Below are 23083 nucleotides of genomic sequence, written 5' to 3'. Positions count from 1 at the left end.
CTTATCTTAAGCACTGATTTGATTTATAATATTGTTATGTTTATTTATGTGCACCATGCCAAACTCAGCGGGCGCGACGTGCCGCGGGGTCGATTCCCGCCTATGACAAGCACTTCTGTAATCTATGAATAAGCATTCAGCTAAGCCCTGAGTCTGGGTGTACTTGTGTATGTGACTTGTGAAAACCCATATGGCACAAGGATTAAATTACTTTATCACAATTGCAAAGACTGAAATGTAGTTGATACTCCTCGCAATCTGATTTCCGTATCCCATTAAAAGCTAAAATGGCTCTTACTTTGTCAGCAAAACAGGGTACGTAATTAATAAAACATACAACTATTGACATAAAAGTCTATATTACAATAAACAGTAACATTTATTCACATCAGTCTTGCGTTACTTTTTCACTAATGTATTCGAGTTTACACAAACCAATCTGTATTATTATATAGCACCGAAATATTAAGCCATTCGTAAAACTCAGTACCAGTGCTGCCCTCTAGCCGAACATTTCTACAATGGTATACGTCATAACGTTCTAAATGTATGGAGATGACATTTCGTTTCGATAAGCACGTAACTTGGACCAGTCATTTTTATATATTTGAATGTTTTCTATTGACGTTCAAGAATTAGACCTTAGCTGGGCAAGTTCTATAAGATAAAAAAAAGATTTGATACCTGATATTCTATATTTTATATTATTATCATTATATATTAGTCTTTAAGCAACTGACACACCAAAGATTTATTTGTGTAACGAGTCTTAGCCGAACAGTGGGTCTAGAAAAATTACTCAAAAAATGTATGGTTCTATAAAAAAAAACAAGTGTTTTCAATAGTAAACGTGGCCCAACTTAATTAAATATACGTATAAAATCAAGTGTTTTCAATAGTTTACGCGGCCAAATTAAGTTCAAATATACTTTTTACTAAATTTTCTTTAACATACAGAATAGTTTGTGTTCTGCTCTTAACCTCAACAGCTTTTTACAGAATACATAATAATGACAAAACACACATACAATTGTTTAGCTAAATTAATTCCTATCTAAGTAAGACTTTAAATTCAATAGTTTATAAATCTTAAAGAGATTTTTTAATGGCAACATTAGCTTAGGAGTGTTGTCAGAATTAAAAAAGGTAAGTATATAAAATGGACATCGTCTTCCTAACTAAGTCTAAGTCGGTTGAAAAATATAAATCAAATTATTTTGGGAGCTGTTATACCTAAATTTCCTTTGCACATACTTTTACATATATTTTGTCTATTAATTGCATTTTTTCGCAAACGCAAAATGTCGATACTCGTAAGTACAGTAAACAATATCTAAAGCTTTATGATAAAATGTTAAATTAGTCATAAAACATTTAGAAAAGCCTATCTTAACAACTAAAATATTTCTGACAAAAAATCTGTCATTTTTTCATGTAAATTCGCAACCAACCGGCAACGGCCAACGGCAGATTTGAGTTTAAGAAGTCTTTAACACAATTCGGACCAAGATACATCCATTATTTTTGTATTAATTTAACAAATAGTCAAAACTCAAAAAATCTAGAAAAAAGCATTATAAAGTGGGTACAATCCACAACGTCCAACCCTACTTCCATAAAGCCAAAAAATATGACATAATTTTAGTTTACTCCTTAAGCAACACACCTTCCGTCTCTTAAAAGTTGTCAGTTTGGAAGCGAGTCCCTTTCTCACAAGGACAACAGTCGAACCTAATAGTTGGTTGGGCAAAAGGGCGAGCGCTTAATTCAATAGAAATAGTGTATCGAGAAACAAGCCGCCATATAGACAAAGGCTGTCTTTTTTTACTTGTTGCACGGCTGCGATTCTTGAAGGCATTAGAAGTAATATTTAGTCGACTCAAGAATACGCGCCTATATAGGTATATTGTAAAGCATAATACCTTCTTTACACTTTATATAGGAACTTTTGTGACCATGATTTTAACTTAAATAAGACACTGGATTACTCATAAGTATTTATCGGGATCGCGCGACTAATTTCGGATCCAACCGGAATCCTAAACTGGCCGACGCGGCTGGGTCTAATTTCGTCGAAACTAGTCGGGCGAGCGATAAACACGCCTAAGCAAACCATTGTATCACTAAAATACATTTCAACACTGTCGCTACCCAAATAAACTCTCGTCCTTGAACCCCAGATAGTAAATAACAAGTTATCTATTCAAACTCCTTGCTGATAGCATCCATATCCACCAGTACATCACACACACTCGCCGCATACAACCTTATATCACCATCCTTTTTAATCTTAAGACTAGCGCAGTACAATTTCTTGTGTAAATCAGTGATCTTCTCATAATCCTTATTGGATTTCGATCTGCAATACTGTATTATACTTTTCAGTATAAAATGGAGTCGGTTCTCGTATAACGAGAGTAGACTATGTTCTGTTTTTATGATTTTCTCGTCATTTTCGTCGATTTTCGTCTGTTCTTTTTGTTCGTCAGGGTCTTTTTCTTTTAACACTGTCATGATCGAGTGGCACTGACGCAGGAGTTGGACAGCTGACTGGAGGGATTTCAGTTTGAGGTTCGGAGTCACTGTGAAAGGAAAAAAATGCTTTAAGTTTATTTGGTTAAAGTAACGTTGTTTTTGGTGCTAAGGCTGACTTAAGTAGATTTTTGCGGTATATCCTTAGCCTGTCTTGGGATTGAATCAAAAATGAAAATCACATGAAAATCAAAAATGAAAATGAAAAGTTTTTATTTCAAGTAGGCCGCTTTCCAGGCACTTTCAAAACGTTACAATGATGACTCTAGTCCCTCATCAAGTCTTATACAAATCGTTTTCGTTCGTATGTTCAGAAATACAATGGATTTTATAGTATCGCGTTAAAGGCATTCTCTCTTGACTTTCTTCACTTCAGATTTAAGAATATCTCCTACTCGATATCCCCCCTACTACCCCCCCCCCTCCCCCATATTACCTGCCGCCTGTGTCTCGAGCACGGCCACATGCTCCAGCTGCACAGTGAGGAACATGCCGGGGTCCTCCAAGCTCGCGAACATGTTCGATGCCTGCTCGTAGTTCGTACGAGTGGCGTTCAGTAATGTACGACGTTTCGGACCGTCTTCTTGTGTTATTCTGTGAGAAAATGGGGTTAAGATTATTATTAGTCAGAATCTAGAATGTAAAAATGATAGTGTCGACTTCAATATCAAATAACTTTGAAATTGTGTAATTACTAAGATTTTTTTTCGAAAGGAATGACTATACTTTAATTTCATATTAACAATCGTGAGAATAATTCATAATTAAACGATGCAACAGACGAAATACGGATTCATCGGCGTCACCTCATGATTAAGGACTCCGGAGGGGCCAAAACTAGTCGATCAATCCCGATAAAAACAAATTAATAAACCGTTGCATCATTTAATAAGAAAATACAATACGTGAACATAGTGATGAAAAAGTATGATCTAATTTATTTTAAGTTACCTGTATTGTGAATGGTAGAGCGACCCTAGTCTGTGGTATATCATGGCGGCTCTGAACTGGTACAGATACTGGCGCGGGCCAGGACTCAGCAGACACGACTTTAGGGCGTGCTTCAGAGCATCCGCTACTTCTGACACCTCCTGTATATACAACATTAGAATATTAATAATAATAGACTTGTTATCACACAAAATAAAACTTGTTGTTAACTTCCAAGTTTCAACGCGAGTGACAGTGCAGGGGCACAGCTAGTAGTATGTTACAGGGTAGTCAGCTCACACAGTGCAGGTCGGCGTGGTCCTGCAACAGCACGGCGCGCGTGTACACGTGGCAGGACAGCTCCCAGGCCACCAGCTCCCACACGGCGCGCGCGCCGCACGCCTCGCGCGGGCCCAGCAGCGCCAGCGCCGCCGCGTACAGCTGCTCCGCCGAGCTGTACAGGCGCCGCTTCTCCGTACTGCCACATGGGGACACTTGTTAAAGTCGCCGCAAACAAACCACAACCACAAATCGAAGCGTTTGATAGATTGCCTACAGGTTTACCTATACTTTTCATACATAATCAAAAAAGTTCAAGCTATTGGTCACTCCACGTGGATTCTCCAAAAGAAATAAGAGGATGAAAATTATGGAAATATATCATGGTGGCAGCGTTTTGTAATTCTGGCTGATAAATCGTGTGCAGCAATCCTTAGGACTATTAGCAAACAAAATGCTATAGAAACTTTATTTTTCGAAGTGAAAATAACGTAAAACTATGACAAAAAATAAGTCAAAAATAATATGGAATGGTAGATTAGAAGCTTTCGCAAAGACTAAAGGCAAGGCGAAAGGACGACAAAGAAATGAAATTTTCCAATAGGCATTAATGTGTGAGAAAAAACATCGAGAGGATGTGTTACGAACAGATTTACGTGTACATAATATCCGTAAAGCTCCGTTAGTAAAACCCTTATCTTCTTTTCGTACAGCTCATACACCAATAATTGTTCCAGTTTACAAAAAAAAACCTATGACTTCCTTCGTCGTTTTAGATTCAAGTAATTATCACTTGCCAAATTGTGCTAAAGTGATAAATACATTATAATACGCACATGAGTTCAAAAAGAAATTCGTACCTGCTGGATTTAAAACTACAATTTCAAATTTGTCTATCCAACGCTCATGGCACAACATCCCTTTCAAAACAAAAATCCATTCAGAAACCTCTTTACAACACAAACATATACTCACGTAAATCCTCCCGGCGAGCAATGCGCCCTGAACCGCATATACCTCCCCTTGTTACAGTACAACAGCGCGAGGTTCGGAGTGTCGTTGACTTGTTGGAAGATCTCGGTGGCTTCGTCCAGACACTCCAGCGACTTGCGAGAGGTCGCCGTGAACTGTTTCAGAAGGAGCTTCGCTTTGGGATCCTTTTTGTCCGGCTCGCTATCGTATTTAGCGTATATTTCTGTGGATGGAAGTTTTTGAGGTGATGACGGAGATATTTTAAATTAGACGAATGGTGATGGTGATGAGAGAGAATTTTGAATTCATAAAAATGGCCGTTTACATGAAAACTTTGTATTTCGTTAATCTTTAACATAAAAAAATGACTTGGATTATTCTGTTAGGTTTAACTTAGATTAACTTTGGTAAAAAAAAAGTCATTATGTCATGGTGTATGTGTGTGTGTGTGTGTGTGTGTGTGACTCACGCTGCGCGTCGTGCATGTGCCGGACGGCGAGCTCGTTCCCGACGGAGGCGAGGCGGCGCAGCAGCTCGGCGCGCTTGGCGTTGGGCGCCGCCGCCGCGCGCCGGTACCACGCGCACGACCACAGCATGGCCTCCAGCTCGCTCGGGGGGAGAGAGATGTCTGCCGGGGGAAATAACAATAATCTCATCATCATCATCAGCATCTCTCTATAGCTCCCCAGTGCTGGACATAGGCTTCTCCATACGTTCTCCTGCGCGACCGGTTCATTGCCACCAGCATCTAACGAGACCCAGCGGCTTTCACCAGGTCGTCGGTCTATCTGGCAGGTGGCCGTTCCACGCTGCGCTTGGCAAGCACTCTAATTATTTGAATTCAAGTAGAGCTTTCAAGTTATAGAAATGACTCTTAAGACAAAATCAAAAGTTTTTGTTTATAGTAGCATGTGTTTAAGGACTAAAGAATCGTTAATATTAACGACTCTAGTTCCGCAATTATAATGAAGAAAGCTTTTCACGAGTCTGGGTGTATTGTGCTTGAAATTATATGACTTGAAGATTTGTGAAGCAGGTATAAATTCCTCAATGTGGGAGTCGTAAAAAAACTGCAGTCTTAAAACATCCGTGTAAATAATTGCATCCAACAACGTTAGTTAGAGCCTTTGCACACGGCGTATTTTTAACGCGCCGACGACGCGCGTTGTACGCAACTAGGACGCTTAGCAAACGCAGGGCCATCGACGCGCTGTGACCTCTGCACACGATGCTCGCGCTTGTATCGCTACAAACGCGCAGATAACTCGATAGGAACGCGCTGTGAGCGCGCGGATCTAGCGATACTAATGCGCAGACAGCAGATGCATTTTTAAAGAATTGTGACTACAGTATTACGATGGCCTCGAGACAACACTGCTCACGCTAGCCTTCGTGCTGATTTTAAAACAATGATATACTCGATAAAACAGTAAGAAAATCCTGCGTTTGTATCGATACAAACGCATACAATCTGCTAATACGCGTTGATAACGCAAACGACGTGCTCATCAAAAACGCGCGTTGTCAGCGCATAAAAATACGCCGTGTGCAAAGGCCATTAGCAACACTTAGAAATGCTCAATAATGGAAAAACATGCCATACCACGGAAGACAAAAAATCAGCAGTGAATGCTAATGCATATTCATATTATAAATGAGAAGTATCTTGTTTTTCTGTTTCGCTTTCACGCCAGTACTACTGGATGGATTTTAAGACCATTTTGCTATATTTTTATGCATTTGTAAACTGTCCACGTGGACAGAGTCGCAGGCAACAGCTAGTATATACTATAAAGACGAAGAATTACCACTAAAAATCTTCTAGAACATATAATATACTCACTCAGATCAAACTCATTAGCACCAACATTCTCCACTTCCTCAGCCATATCACTTTCCAACTCCACTTTAATCCTGCTATCAATATCATGGTCTGTCTCAAACTGCTTTTTAAACTGCTCCAATCGATGCCACTTCTTGCTCATTTGAAAGTAATTATCTCCCACACGGCCCATCAAACACACCACATCAACAACTTTGCTTTTAATAATCATATTAGATAATAACTTCTGGCATTTACTCGCCATGTCTATGTATTTTAATGAGAAACCGTATTGCTCGTTGCTGTAACTGTATTCTGCTAAGGTCGCGTAGCAAAGACAAATCTTCTCATATAATAGAGTTTTGAGGTGGAGTTTCCAAGCGAATTTGTCGTCTCGATTCGGTTCGTGCCATGTTGGGTAGACTTTTTTCTCTTTGAGCACTTGTATGGCGTTTTTGTCTATGGTCGATGTGGACTCTATGAGGCAGTTTCCGGATTTCTCGCTGGTCTTTCGCTCGCGTTTTCGTCTGCGGCTGCGAGAGGTGTGCTCTTTGTTTTCGACCTTCTTAGTGATTGGTTCGTAATTCATTTTGATCGGTTCTAATGGATTCGCCATTTTGGGATGTTGTTCCTCGTTTATGATTTGTTGTTTTATTCGGTCGCGTTCTTCTTCCTGTTGGATGTTATTATTCGTATTAATTATATTATCTACTTTTCTAGTGTGGGAGGAGAGCCTTATGATCTGCCATGGTACGCTACAGATATAGAAATTGAAAGCAAGAAAACTCAAAACTCCACGAATTGAATATTTGTAGTCGATAATATTATTTGTATATTTCTTTAAATTTCAAATAAATATTTTTGGACCCGACATAATATATTTTTTGGACCTTGAGCTCAATCTAAAAAAATTGTCATACAATGTATTTTATAAATAATTCAACGGTACAAAGCCTTTCTACATACCTTAGACTTCATGATAGTAACATGATGCAGCGCTAGCAGTCCCTTGAGAGCGTGTGAGAGCGCCCGCCCGCAGCGGTCGGGAGGCTGCGAGCCCAGGGTACTGCTAGTACAAGACGCGTGCTTTCTCTCCTGGGAAAATAAACACCGTTCTAGTGAACTCAAACCGTAAGCAAACTGTTACTGGACCGACGAACTGGTGAAAGCCGCTGGGTTTCGTGGTACGCAGGTGACAATGAACCGGTCGCGCTGAAGATCGTATGGGGAGGCCTATGTCCAGCAGTGGACAGCTATAGTCTGAGATGATGATGATGAAACTATTACTAAATCCTGATATTTTTTCCGTGGCCATGTTACAAAGAGAAAAAACGTATTCCGTATTTGCAACAATTTACAGCTAGACCTAGGGACTGATAACCTGCAAATAGTAATTTGGACTGGATGATGAAGATGAAAGGCCAACAGGAGAACGTAATAGCATCTGAGGTTATTTTTTACTAAGCGACACAAGCACTAAAGCTATAATTTTGTGTAGCTGGGAGCTTTATTCAAATCACATTCACAAAGACACCCAGACTCAGAACAACCATAATATGATGTAATCGTTTTATAAGGCTGTATAAATTGAAAATTGTAGCCAAACTATATCTGTGTACCTTCCAATATGAAACATAGTGCAACTAGAATGTTATTTTACACCAAGTGTAAAAAAATACTAATTTTTTGAATTATGTATTTGAAGCTTTTGTGGTCATACTAATTCCTGTCGAATCGAACTCGCGACTAACGACGAGCACAGATCTACTGCGTGCGGTCAAGGTTAAGTAGATGGAATAATTTAAAGGCCACTCACCCCCCTTGTATCCTTATAGACCCTGTCCCCTATATCCATTAAGTCGAGCCCCTGCACCTTTCACACCAACCACCTCACAAGTCACTAGCATCTACAGTAGAGGTCATAATTACCCCCCTGGTATCTTTATACACCCTGTCTCCTATATCCCTTAAGTCGAGCCCTTGCATCTGAACAACCAGCCATTTCTTTCACACTGACAACCTCACAAGTCACTAGCATCTACAGACGGATCACACTCACCCCTCTGGTATCCTTATACACCCTATCTCCTATATCCCGCAGATCCAGCCCCTGCATCTGAACAGCCAGAGAGTTTCCCTCGCTCTTGGCCCTCTCCTTTACGTCAACTGTCTTGTCCTCGCAGATATCCTCCGTGTCGGGAGGGTAGTCCGCTACGTAATCTGTGTCTTCGCAATCGCAGTCCGAGGTTTCTTCTAAAAGTTGGGTTATTGTAAAAAGTTGTTTTATGTAATCAAAAGATTTAAAATATTTGGTAAACATTTCTTAAGGGCGGACATGGTATTCACATAGGCAAGATAGAATGATACATAAGCAGATAGTTTTCATTTTGAAAGTCACTCTCTAAAATTGTGACAAATTAAATGTCAAAAAACTGTCTAGCGGTACCACAACAAATCGAAAATAAATCAGAGGATGTCTAAAATAACATCAAAACTAAAAAAAACTTAGACAATATAAAGAATCAATCTTACCTTTAAAATCAGGGTTAGCAGGATTGGTAGTAGCTGGTACATACAGATCAGCCAACATATAATGAGAGGACGCCACTATATGAGGGTACATCTCCACTTTCAACAATTCTATGACATGTTCCAACAGCTGCTTGATATGTCTCGACCTGTTCGTCACTATCATGTTCCTGGCCACTCTGTATAGCAGCATAGCAACAGGAGTCGTGAAGGGATTGTCTAAATTATCAGGGCATAGGGATGTCAAGTCGTATAGTTTGACGACGTCGTCTTGTGGCCCTTTAAATAACCAATAAGTGTGGCCAGCTTTCGTAGCATTGGATTTGAGGAAGGATAGTATATTTTGGGCAACATTCCTTATGACTTTTGGGGAGAATTTTGAGTTTTCCATATTGGGAAGGTCTTCTGTTTTCATCGGTTCATATTTTTGGACTATGCCATCTAGATGGTAGCACATTAAGACTTCAGGGACGTTGCACATGAGGTTGTCTAGCCAGTAGTCGATGCCTGTGAGGACATTGATCGGTTCCCTCGCGTCCCTTAGGCGCAGACTGACGCAGGGCCGGTCCTTGTCGCCGAAGATCGGCAGGTCGCTTCCGATGAGCATTTGGATGTCCTCGAATGTCCAGAGAACGTTGCGGTTGTAGAGGTGCTCGTCTGGAGGCTCCTCGGTACGAGTTTCCGGTTCCGGGAGGAATGGACCTAAGTGTATTGCTTCATTAAATTGTAAGCAGGTATAAACGTGTACATTTTAGATGATGCAAATGATTATTTTTTTAATTATGATACACTAAAAAAAATCGTAAGGTTTCATGTTTGCAAAATTTTAGAGAAAGGATCGTTTTTAATGCAAAAAAATATATTTATTTCTGTATTAACTTAGCAGTCATTAAAATGTGCAAAGTATCATTTACTTTCACGAATTTGAATGCTCTTTGAAAAGGTATAAGCCTGGCAAGCTACTAAACCTTATCAGAATAACTGCTAATGCGCTGAAACCTTGTCACAATAAAAATGTAAAGGCATCACCAAATAAAATTCAGCACTTAAAAACCGTCATCATAACCAATAATAAACATAATAAATGATGATCATACGTTTCCCTGGCAGACACATGGCGCTGGTGAGCGGCGGCAGCGGCTGCGGCGGCGGGCGCGCGGCCACGCTGTGCGACAGGAACGCGCGCGTCAGCTGCAGGGCCGAGCTCGGCGCCGGCGCCAGCGTCAGGCCCATACGCTCCTACATACACACACACCGTCACCAACCACAGCTATAACTTTATAGTAAGTTGTTCAACTCGCGACCCCATAGCATTAGCTCATGATTAGGGACTCTAGTTGGGTCCGAAACCAGTCGGGCTTTCCCGATAAATACACGTGAGTAAATCGGTGCATCATTTAATAATTTACACAAGGTTAGGTTAAAGTTGGCTTCCTGAGTCTTTTTTGCACAAATAATAAAAATTGGGGGAGTTGCAATATTGTTTTTCGTAATAAACTATTGACTTTTTGTTGCACTTGTCTATAATAATACTTTGAACCCATGTTAATAAATAAGTAATCCGTGCTTATATTTGAATATTCCAATTTTCTAAACGTTACAAAGATTATTACTGCGAAGCCTATCTGCTTAGCTAGACTGCTAAAAACAGTCCAGGAATCAATCCCATTGTTCCTATGCTCATTCTTATTTTTAATTCTTCACCAGCAATTCCACTAATCTGTTACTTTCCCACATACCTGTTCCGACATGGTTTTCAATATGTTCTCGTAGAAGAAGTCCTTGAGCCAGGACCACTCCGACTTCATGAGGTAGTCGTACACGTCGAAGTCGTCGAGGAGTAACGTATTCTCCACACGGTGCACCATCATGCTCACCTGAGGACAACCCAATTATACTCATAAAGGTGAAAGTGTGTGTAGTGTATATGCGTATGATTACAGAATAAAGTAAATATGTGTGGGTGGGTGTGTATGTGTGTGATTATCTGTTTTTTGGAGAATCTCCATCTTTGTAAAAAAATGTACACACATATAAGATAGTATAAATGTCACAACCATATTTTTTTTGAGTATACTAATTTACCAATTTGTTAATTAACAAAGCTCATCTTCACTATTGAAAAACTGCAAAAATATTTTATTACCAATAAATGTATTGCAGTTTGGCTATTCTATTCTGTATTTTCTTCTTTTCATAGGGTTGTACAACCTAGAGTCAGAGCTTTTAAGTTGCCCGTTAGGCCACTCACATCTCAAAAATTCTAGGGTACCCTTATTTTCTCACAATATTGTTAATGTTATTCACTAGGTTTTGTTCCAATAAATGATTTTGATTTTGATTGTATGCATATCAATTTGAACATCTTAGTAGAGGGTTTCAAACCTGTGATTATTTACATCACATTTCATGGGTCACACCACAAGGCTATTACCAACCATAATTATGGAAATCAAGTTAATGACTCACAGTTCCATTAGGCTGGTAGGGCAACTTGAGCAGTTTCTTGATGCACTCCGCACCTGATATCACATCAACGTCTCCCACACAGTCCGGGAACATTTGAGCCATCCTAAAGCTGTTGACAAATAAGGCTTATTTAAGAACAGTTTAAAATATAAAGTAGTATTAGAACTTTGCTAGCTGAAAAATCTCACAGTATAACATTAAATTAATTTGTAGGGAAGTTGTTTTTGTCATAGATATAAACTATATGTTGTCATCAGAAACCTTAATATGTGGTATATTAGAATTATGATATTAATATTCTTTTGTGAAAGCTAAAGGTTATTTAATTTACAAAGTAAATTATATTTCTAATAATTATAAGTTCTGCTGATCTATCCAAAACAGTGGAAGAAAATGCAAGAGGCATATATCCCTAAAGATAGAGGGTTATAGAGAACTAAAGATAATGTACAAAACAGTAACATCAAAAAAAAATATTTACCTAGAGAAGCCAGGACTACCAGCCAGGATCTGCTTCATTCCGTATGAGTCTATAGCCGCGCTCCAGTTGGACGGTGGCATGTTGAGATCAGTGTTACATTGCAGCCGGGCATAGCCCACAGGGCTCTGGAACGCAGTGTACTTCACCACTGCGGTTGATTTGATACCTGGAGATGGGCTGCGGCTCTGGAGAGTGTATTTTTTAATTAGAGAATAATATAACTGCTATGATGAGTGACTTAGTAGAAAAAAACACAAAAAAAAGCTGTATCAGAGTGTGAGTAATTTACGTTAGGCAATATTGTTTAGTATTGCAACTTACACAGCTGTTTCTTTTTTTTATACACTAAACAATGATTATGATATACTCTTAAAATTTTGACAATTTTCTATTATTAGATTTCTATAGTCATAAAATTTTATGTTTAATAATACAGATTCTTAAAAAAAAGAGAGTATTTTAAGTATAATGTTTCAGTCATAAGTAAAAACAATTTGTTATAGTTAGTAAATGAGGATTCAAAATTAAAGTCTTTTATTCTCCAAATCATCTTTAGCAGAAGTTTGTTTTGCAACAAAACTGATTTTTTTTTATTAATAAATACGCGTGGTATTTTTTTTAGGAGATAATTTCACCTTCCTTTGCTTTTGTTATCATAATACTCGCGTTTTTAATTTCCTAGTATAAATACTGAGTGCGGTACGAAGCACACCTCAAAATATTCTAGAAAAAAGCACACAGTACCTTGGTTCGTTTTTGATCGTTTTCAATTTCTACGTCTTCCATTTTGGAGAATTAAAAAACACTCGCACATAAAACTAGTCTCTCCAACAGCATACGGCAGCACGTGCGCGCTTTTATTACGAATATTATTCAACTTTACGTGGGTTTACAATTTATTTCTTTTCACCAAGACATCAACATTCGCGATCGCAGATGTCTGAACAACCAATGTGACAGAAGACACTTGTCATTTGAACTAATATTTTGTACTATTGAAATACGGTCTACTTTCGAGCTTCAGCAATTGAGTAGAAAAAAAGAAGAAAAAAAGCCTTGTGTCACCTTCTCACATTGACGTTTAATTTGCTGACTCCGGAATGTAAACAATGTTTAGTTTACAACGCGCAATGTATCAAACTCTAAAATTATATATATAAATAGTATTTATTACACATTTCGTCTCTGAGTTAAAATGGTTATTGTAAGTTAAAATATAAATTAAATGTTGTTTTTATTAATGGTCATCCGTAGAAACCAGATTTTAGGCTTAGTGACTAGACTTGATTTTCCAGCAAACTATTATATTTTTATTACAAAATAATTTTATTTAAGACTGAGGGTACAATTTAAATCAAAATTTCCAATTTTATTTCCGTTGTCTATGGGCAATCAATAGACGCTGCTCTATTGCCAAGCGCAAATAAATGCATCGGCCATTTTCGCACTGTTTGACGTTTACTTGCGTGCGGTAGTTTTCTTCCTTCAGTCTTGCTTGGCTGGCTTGGTGAAGTGAAGTGTTGTTATTTCTCCGTAAAGTCTCAACTTTTCATTATTTTGTGCTATTTAAATAACACGCAAAGTCATTTCAAGAGTATAATTGTAAGTATCACGCATAATAGTTTTTATTCCAAGAGTTTTGCTTAGTTTCTGCTATCCGTAAATGAAAAATCAATACCGAAACGGACTACGTAAGCAACGCTCCGAGTATTCATTTTGTTTTCTAGATTGAAATGTGTCATTGCGGCAAGACTGCAAATTATTACAGTAAACATTCTTTATCATAAATGTTGTTGAACCAGGCACTGATTAAGCATAGTTTAAAAATCAATAAAACTGAGTCACCATTTGCATTTCTGCCGGCCGGCAACATTTTAACACTACATTGGCAGCATTTTAGGTCAGTGTTTAAAACACCATGCTAATTACATGGCTATCAATTTATTGGCTTATAATTAAAGTTTGTAAATCTAGACAATTGTATATGGCAGGTCAAAAAATGGCAAACCGAAGACCCCAAAACGGTAATGGGCGTCGCATGGACTTCCAACGCAATGACCGCGGCAAGAACTTCGGGCGCAGTGGAGTATCTCCGTGGCAGGGCGGCGGCCCTGGGGGTGGCCTTCCTAACCTGCTCCCTCTGTCCGGGGGCTCCACCGAGGCGACCCTCGCTTTAGCCAGCAACATCATCAACTTGCTCCAGCCGCGCCAGAACCCTGTCCCTTCACTCCTCGACATGCCAATTAGAAGGGACTTTGGTCCCAACATGGGTCGGTATGACCGTGGTTATGGGCCCAACAGAGTGAGTAATAGTGAAAATGTAGACTCAACCAGATAACCTAATAAAAAGTATTAAATGAACCATAAACCTAATTTTACAGTTACAATAACCTGTTTATCCAAATTTCTAGACATTTGGTATTATTAATACCACCTCAGTCATAAAGAATAATCTTGAAAATTATTGAATACAAGTATGATGAATCCTCCTTAATAGTATAAATTCTATCATCTTCATGCATGGAAAAAAATTTAATCAAGTGGAAGCCTCTTTATATTGTAACCCAAGAATCGTCCGTTAAGTTCACATAATGTTCATAATCACATATTTAATGAAAAACCTGAAGTATTTCAAATTTCAGCACCTCTCTGTGGCTCATAGAGCCTGGCAGCTTTCGTACTAACAAATATGTTCTGATCAATTCCCTTTAGATGGGCAATCAAGGTAATTTCCGGCGTACGGGAACTTACAATCGCTCCGGTGAGCGTATCAACAACAATCGTAAACCATATAGGCCCAATGATGGTCAGAGGCAACAAAACAAGAGCTCCCCGAAAAAGGAGGCCGATTCAAAGGCTAAACCTGTCAAGGAGAGGTAAGGAACCCTGAATGTTTCCTTCCGGTGGTGACACCGAATTTCTTGGGCCTCTGTTGAGGCCTTGCCTCGCTGTGTATAAGTTTCTGTTAACACTTTACGTTCACCGGCCTCTGAACTTTAGCCGAATTGGCATTATGTTAGTTTCTGCCTCATTTGAGGTATGAATGCATTTCAATGACAAATCTTGAAGTTTGTTTTACTGCTCTATGAAAATTGTCTTCACCATAGGCAGGTATATCATAGTTATCTGTCTATCCTGTGAGTTCCCCACTAGTGGACCATGCACTTGGGACTTACCAACAGTGTGTGCCACTGGTTTTTGCACATGTATAAGCCTAATGTTAACGCTTGCTTTTATGGATTGTCACGGACGATAGATATAGTTTTGTTACGACTTGGTAAGTGTGTATGCATATAATATACTGTTTGACAAATATACTCTCGCCAGTTTTGTAACTTACTAGTTAAGTCTTCCCATCTTTATGTTTCGTTCAATTATATTGTTGTGCTATGTCCCACTAATTTTGAGTTTTTCAGTTACAAGCATGACAAAATAAATCCTTCAAATGGTAAACAGCTGATTTGGACATAATATCTTATTATTTTTACCTTATCCCAAAGTTTTTCCTACAATATCACCAAATTACTGCATTATCTATATATTTCCCACTCATCAATTTCAACCTTTTTATTTATATATCCAAAACATGCTAGACCCCTGCCAAAAAAACTAGAAAAACAGGACACAAAGAGATTGCTATGTTTTAAATGCGTTTTCGAACTGAAAGCTAGGCAGTTTAAAAACTGCGCCTATATATACAATCCACACCTATTAGTCCATCAAAAATGTATAGATACTCTGTTTACCAATGAAGTTTCCCACAGTGAAACCAATGAGGGCACAGAAGGAGAGGCTCAAGACCAGCAAGATAAGGACAAGGATGAGGAAGTGAAGAAGGAGGCTCCCAAGACGAGATACGATGATATCAACCCTCAGCTGCTGAAGTGTCACATCTGCAACAAGAGCATGTGGGACGGCAGGTCCTTTGAGAACCATCTGAGTGGCAGAGCCCATGCCATCATGATGACGAAGACTGCTGAGAGCTATGCGCTTACTGCTGACACCATGAGGCAGGAATTCAAGGTTTGTATAGCCAAAGGCTTATTGTAAAACTTTAAGCTATCTTGTTAGCAAAAAAACCGATATTACTCTATGGTCTTTAAATCATATGATTGCCATAACTTTTGTATTACGCGAAATCTAATCCCGGAGCGGCTTAAATCCACTAGCACTGATGATGGAACTGCCGATTGCGACTCGAATAGCAGATAGCAGTGCTATAAGTCACCACACCTATTACCACTTTACTACCCTCTGCGGTTCTACAAAAGTTATTATCCACTAACTTATGTTACTCTGTGTGTTGGTAAGGTTAGCAGGTGTAAATGCAAAGGCTTATTGCCAAGGTGTCGTGACGACAAATCATCGTGTTTTCAAGGAGTTAACATATACTTAGTCGACACGATTTATTGGCGACAAGTCATAAACAGTCGATATAATGGAAACTGCTGAAAAAGTGAATTGTACGTAAATAATTAATTCGCCGCGACAAGAAGCACTAGTTATTTTTTTATGAACTAATCAAATATTTTTTTGCATTAACAGATCCGCGAGATGAAACGCACCCGCAAGGCAGGGCAGCAGCCCGCGCGCGACTTCTACTGCGCGATGTGCGATATGTACGCGGCGGACGGCGCCATCCACCGCACCACCGTCGGCCATCGCAAGCTCAAGAAGTACCTCCACCCCACCTGCACGTCCTGCCACAAGGAAATGCCCACCAGGATCGAGCTGGACGAACACAGGCTGACTGCTGAGCATCTCAAGAACATGCAGGATAAGCAGGAGATTATCACCAAGCCCAAGCCTGAAGGTATGTGAAGTACTATTGTTTTTTTTTTTTAACTACTCCCACGGTAAGGAATTCGCTTCGAAATCCTTGTTTCGCGAGGGGTGAGACACCCAGACTCAGAACAAGCATTCGTGGATCACACAAATGATACAAACACTTGTCCTACGCGGGATCGAACACGCGACACGACGCTCGCAGTGGGTTTGGCGTGGTGACCTCAACCACTCACTATTTTAATATAAAATTACACAAAATGCAATAAGTGGCTCCAGAACAAAATTTATGGTATTTCATAACTGGATATTAGGTCTAAACTCGGGACTAAACACTACTTCTTAAGTTTTGGAAGCATGTCGCTGCCGCGAAATGGTCCATCCCATTCTCGCAACTACAACTGCTTAAGACAATTACAATACGAGGAGATAGTGAGCAGTCTCTGTGCTGTCCCCACACAAATCTTTAAATGCTTTGAATAAATTATTCGCGACTAAAATGTTTACTAACCTCAAACAAGCAATTTAATATCCCAATCTTCAACAGTGATGGTGATATCAACGTTGAACATGGAGCAGTTGTACCTGCGCGAGGATCGGCAGCGCCGCCGCCGGAACGATGACAAAAAGGATGATGATAAAGATGCTGATGATGCCGAGGTTAAGGAAGAGAAGACTGATAACCAGGTGAGTTAATATAAAGATTATAATATTGCTCATATAATATGATAAATCATAATAGTGGTCGAAGAATGTAGAAAAAAAATATAGTTGTGTGGATGATCTAAGAAATACGATCCTAATGATATCGTATCGATATAATTTACCATACATGCTATCAGTTACACTACGCGCGAACGACTGCTTTTGTGCATTTGCCCGTGATTGTGTTGAATTGTTTTTCCATTTTCATAAAATGTGAAAAATTAATCCTATATTAGTTTTTTTGGCGGATTTTATTCCTTGAATTTTTTCGAATTTTTTTTTAGGAGGATGCCATCAAGAAAGAGAAAGACAATGCTGATATCAAGCCTGATGTCGAGCCCAAGAAGCTAGACTCGATCGATTCAGAGAACACCGTGCTAGACTACAATGAGGGCGATGACGTCAGCAAGCTCACGCAAGACATGTTCCCGGCTTACAGGTATGTACTCAATGTATGATAACTGTAAGTTGTGCAATTGGGAAAAGTCCTCGTTGTAACATCTCTTGAAATAAAGACGAAACGATGCAACTTTGATAATAGAACGACGCGATTAACGAAATATTTTTCGTACCATTTTAATAAGATTGTTGCAATTAAGGCGCAGACAAAATACACTGAATCTTGTTTTACCAGTAACATACAGAATAAATGTATTATGTAGTAAGTAAATTAGTATTCATTATTATGGTATGCAATAAAGATTTACTTACTTACTTACTTAAAAGATGTTCGACCCGCGACCTCAGCTTATGATTATTAAGGACACCGATTGGGTTTGAAACTAGTCGGGCAATCGTTGGCGTGTGTAAACCGTTGCATCAGTGAATGAAAATGAAATGTCCGTGTGTCCCAGTACGGAGCGCGGCGTGGGGCAGTCGTTCCTGTCGGAGTTCCGCTGCGTGCAGTGCCGCCTGTGCCGCAAGCTGCTGGACTGCCCCGCCACGGCGCAGGTGCACCTGCGCACCTGGCGACACCACCAGCTGTTCACGCGCCTGCTGGCCGAGAAGAGCGGCACGCAACTCGTCAGTACACCCTTTTATACCTTCCTTTATCTTTTTATAAGTATATTTTTCTAATAGAAAGTTAATCAGAAGACATAGGATACATTACAATGCTTTTGAGGCTAGTTTGCCATTAGGAATGCTTAGAAAACCATCCCTCACACTTGCTATTATGTATGAGATACATACTTTCATTATATATGAAACATAAGGTGAAAATTTTGATATTTTGATGAATATTCAACTAACAGTATATTGAACTTACGTGTTTTTTAGTTCTGAATTCGAAAATCTATCTTCTCTTAATATTTGCAGCCACACCCGGATAGTGGGAAACTGGTAGGATATCATGAAATGCATGAAAAAGTATTTGTGTTGTCCATATAATCTAATTTTGTGATAGTAGGTTACCACCACAGCTTTAAGCTAATTAATATATTTGCAGTTGAAGAAGTACCACAAACTATTCCATGGCAAAGAGTGGTTTGCCCCTCTCACACCAGCAATAATATTAGCTTAAAATGGGGCGGTAGACCTTCAGATCCTCTCAGGTTATGGCAAATAAGTGGAGTCTTTGAATGTATTGAAGTATTTCTTAATAAAGACTGAATTTAAAAGTAGCTAAATATAGGATATCATGGTTATTTAACTATAAATGTGTAGATTTTGATATAGTTTGTATATTTAATTTAGTTAAATCCTTTATTATTGATTAGATGCATGTATGTGATGGGATATGAACTACCTATACAGTTGTATTAGAAAACAGCACTAACAAAAACAATTATTTCTTAAGCACTACAATACTAAACTTTATTAAGTTCCTACAGAATTCCGACAGCGGCAAGAGGCCACTTAATGCTGAGGACTCGAGCGAGGCCAAGCGTCGCAAGATCGATGACGCGCAGGAAGCCGAACAGAATGGCCATGAGGAAGGCAAGGGTGAGCATAGACTTTTACTCAACTCAACTACAAAGGCATAGAGTATAGGAGGGAAGTTGGGATAAAAATCTCACACAACCCAAGACCTTAATTTACACACACAGCTCCATTAATATTTTTTCTTTATATAGTTAGCAAGCTTATTAAAATCTGAAGGAATATTCTACAAACAGTCTACTCAAAGGGAGAAGAATGGTTTTTTTCTGTTATTTTGGTCAATTTAAAGTACTTACTAATTGTCTAGTCTATTCTTGAGACTACCTGATCTGGTGCTTAGATTTGAAATGAACATGTTGTTTCAAGACAACTCTAAAAAGATTTATCCTGAATTCCATAGCCATTTTTACATTTCCTCAAAAAATGTTTATTCGGAATTTCATAGTTATTTGTAATTCTTAGGGAATACACGTAATTTCCTTTGGATGTCCAAAACATATTTATTTTATTTTATCAATTTTCTATAATAACCATATCACTAACAGAAGAACCACTAGACTCTGCGGCCGAGGATGCCATCCTGGCTAAGGATGATGACGTCGAGATGAGCGCGGCTGATGAGCTGGACAACTGGGAGCAGACCGTCGATGAGATCCTCGATGATGAGAAGGCTGCCGGTAAGATTACATTACAAAAATCCTAAAATCAATTAAAGTTTTTCGTTTTTCTATACATTCAGACCTTAAGCTAATATATATTATGATCGTAGGTTATAAGAAATTGCAACCATATTTAATAACACCTATTTCACTTACATACCTCTACCATCTTAGTTTTCGCTTACTCTTGTAGTGCTTTCGCCGCTTTTTTACCGTGTGTTTGCGCGCTAATGGCTTGCGGTAGGTTGAGCTGTGTCAGTACAGTGTGTTTTTGAACTGAGTATAAAAATATAAATCTAACACGAAATAATTACCAATTTCCTCATTAACCTTTCTTACAATCTTCATCAAAAACCTCACTAAGCAGAGTTCTATATTCCATTACACTTTCAGATGAAGCTGAACAGAAGAAAACAGAAGAAGCAGCAAAGGCTGCGGAAGAAGAGAAGTCTAAAGCCGCTGAACCAGTGCAGCCAGCCAAGCCGCAGGAGCCTGAGAAGCCAAAGACGCCCACACCGACCGTCGTGGCTGGCGTCGACGACAAGCCGCGGAACTCGCCGCGCGGGAGAGGCAGGCCTCGCGCTAGAGGCCGCGGCCGGTACTAGGCAGAACCTCACGTAATGTGTGTTGACTTAACATTATACCCAGATCTCATTGAACTATGTCAGTCAAAACCTCTGCTCCAGATACCAGAGGCGTTCTGCAAAAACAAAAATCACAATTCATTGTTTTTGTAAATTGTGGTATAAGGTCAAATGAGTGGTTAGCAAGTCTTGCCTTAAGTTGCTGATATCATGACTACCAGGCAGGGTACTATTGGTTGTGTATATGGGACTAACATTTTTATAATATGTTTGTCGAACCATCTGAGACAAAGTTATTACAAAGTAACGTTGAATTGATAGAGCAAGGCATAATGTTTAGTCAAACAACTAAGGATTATTTATTTATATCGCTTATTTTACGAGGCGTCTACCTGTGCAGGTAGCTTCAAGAAATATACTTTCTTTTAGTTATAGTAAGATTGCTATAACCTTTCATGTGACTTGAATATTATTATCTAGAAAACGGTATTTAAAATAATTTTATCATTATAGAAATTAGCAATCGATTTTAATATGTATCTCTCAACGTAATTCATTTTATTGGTCTTTTGAAACTCATACATTAATAAATTACATGGAAAAACTCCATTTTAATAAACAATAATGTGATTGAAATGTTTCTGTACACAGCAGTGTATAATTTTTATTTATTTTAAGTCTTTATGTAGCCAACTGTACCAACATGTATTATTATCATGTAAGGCCCAATCTACTTAGCTAGCAATAGGGACTAGGCTTATCACATTGAGATTATTACTAACAGGTTAAAGTCAACAAGACAAAACACTCAGCCACAGATAACAAACACAATATTATGATTGTCACTTGTATGCAAAGTTGTGTTAAATCAAAATGTGATGAATGAAACAGTTAGCTGTTTCGGAGACCCCTTAATATATTTATGTAATTTAGGCCCCGTATCAATAGTTTATCAATTTAACCCTATGTTAAAATGGTGACAATATCATCAGTCTCTTTACTAGAAATTAATATACATTGTTGGTCTTCCAATCAAATAACGTTACTCACACTTTTTACTTTGGACTACTGTATAGACTTTAATTATTCAAAATGTTATAGTAGTAGACAATATTAGGATTTTTGAACACAGAAATTAATTGTCACATTCATTTAGTGCAATGATCCTGGTTGGCCAAAACACTAATTAGGGCCCTTCAGTAATAAGAGGTTTTAAGTTAAGGGTCAAATATGTTCAATAATTTATGGGTTTTTTATGAAGCTAATTATTGATTAGATAGGATTCATCTTAGAGAATTTATACTACCATTTAATTCTTTCATACTTGGCTTACTATATAATCTTAAAGCTACTAGTAATAGTTGTAAAATTTAAGAATTTCTTACTATCCTGAATATTGTGAAATTAGAAGTAAGTGGCCTTTATTTAGTTCATTTCAGTTGAGTGGCTCCAAAGTGCATACTTGTGTATGTTCTTTTACAATCTTATTAATTGCTTTGTGCATTTAACTGCACAATTACCTTAGAGTATAGTTTAAATTTATAACTACTTGAAGCACACTAGGGCTAATATAATCAAGACTTGATGTATCTCAAAATTCTTAGTCGTAAGTTTTTTACACATTGGCTGTTGAAAATGCATATTATCAATTTGTAATGACTTATTTGTAGCGACTTTCAACTATAAAATGTGTGATAATTATTGTATTAGACTATTTAGTTTTTTAGGGAAATTGTAGTATGCTTTGTCAATTTATTAAATATCTTTCAGTTAAGTAATTAGAGATTACTTTTCTGCGTAATGTGGGAATCATGCGGTTGATTAGAGTTTGGGATTCCTACATAGAAATATGTAACATTGATGATATGTAATGTGTTATTTCAATAAAAGCAATCATTTTGATATTTGTGTTAATTTTCTTTCTCATCTCCTTCCTATAGTAATATGGTAGTATTATTAACTATAAAGATTTCTATGAAAGAATGTATCTATAACTTGTTTATCAGTACTAAAAATTACAATTGGTCAGTAGATCACCTTAGGAGCGGAAAGCAGGTACTAAAGGTCTCTATGTGATGTATTAAAAAAGAGAAGTGTCCTACAGGAACAAGAAGGACAAAGGGCTATGTGTATACTGTATATTTTGGGCTACTCATACAAAAAACATTGTGAAGAAAATGCTCCTTTTGATGGGAACAAGAAACAGTGAAAAGAACCACCTTTTTTAGAAAAAATATCTCCGCCCCTAGCTGTGCTGAACATCATTACTCTAACCTTGTCCAAAATCAGTACAGACGGAAGGTAATGATGTTAGCTTCACTTGAAAGAAAAGAAACTATAACATTTTTAATACTCATTAGATACAGCATTTGGTAATAGGCACTCTAGTTTACATTAAAATCATATGATACAGTACCTATTTGAAATTATGTAGTGCAATAGGCCATACAAGCCT

At 38.3% G+C, this 23083-nt stretch overlaps 2 protein-coding genes across 4 annotated transcripts; one reads left to right on the top strand and one right to left on the bottom strand.

The window, feature by feature from the left end:
* Window positions 1-1243: 1243 nt before the first annotated feature.
* Window positions 1244-13033, bottom strand: LOC113495431 (erythroid differentiation-related factor 1). Its single transcript, XM_026874149.1, has 15 exons — window positions 12759-13033; window positions 12015-12199; window positions 11534-11642; window positions 10804-10941; window positions 10162-10303; window positions 9068-9766; window positions 8595-8788; window positions 7502-7630; window positions 6557-7208; window positions 5183-5341; window positions 4717-4936; window positions 3763-3940; window positions 3484-3623; window positions 2969-3126; window positions 1244-2582 (listed from the first exon to the last, which is right to left on the bottom strand). Exons 1-15 carry the CDS (start codon window positions 12798-12800, stop codon window positions 2200-2202), a joined length of 3528 nt encoding a protein of 1175 aa, XP_026729950.1. The 5' UTR covers window positions 12801-13033; the 3' UTR covers window positions 1244-2199.
* A 443-nt stretch (window positions 13034-13476) lies between these two features.
* Window positions 13477-22532, top strand: LOC113494806 (zinc finger protein on ecdysone puffs). Of its 3 annotated transcripts, none has more exons than XM_026873280.1 (12): window positions 13477-13616; window positions 14006-14316; window positions 14727-14890; window positions 15779-16037; window positions 16560-16827; window positions 17347-17486; window positions 17789-17943; window positions 18359-18527; window positions 18822-18845; window positions 19337-19448; window positions 19931-20062; window positions 20438-22532. In XM_026873280.1, exons 2-12 carry the CDS (start codon window positions 14014-14016, stop codon window positions 20647-20649), a joined length of 1938 nt encoding a protein of 645 aa, XP_026729081.1. In that variant the 5' UTR covers window positions 13477-13616; window positions 14006-14013; the 3' UTR covers window positions 20650-22532. The 3 variants fall into 3 exon arrangements, with proteins under 3 accessions (XP_026729081.1, XP_026729080.1, XP_026729082.1); XM_026873279.1 differs by having other exon boundaries at window positions 19328-19448; XM_026873281.1 differs by lacking the exon at window positions 18822-18845 and having other exon boundaries at window positions 13478-13616.
* The last annotated feature ends 551 nt before the right edge of the window (window positions 22533-23083 follow it).

Source organism: Trichoplusia ni, chromosome 6 (genome assembly GCF_003590095.1).
Source record: "Trichoplusia ni isolate ovarian cell line Hi5 chromosome 6, tn1, whole genome shotgun sequence".
NCBI classification, from domain to species: domain Eukaryota; kingdom Metazoa; phylum Arthropoda; class Insecta; order Lepidoptera; family Noctuidae; genus Trichoplusia; species Trichoplusia ni.
Note: the sequence above shows the minus strand (reverse complement) of the source record. Positions and strands in the feature narration are given on the sequence as shown.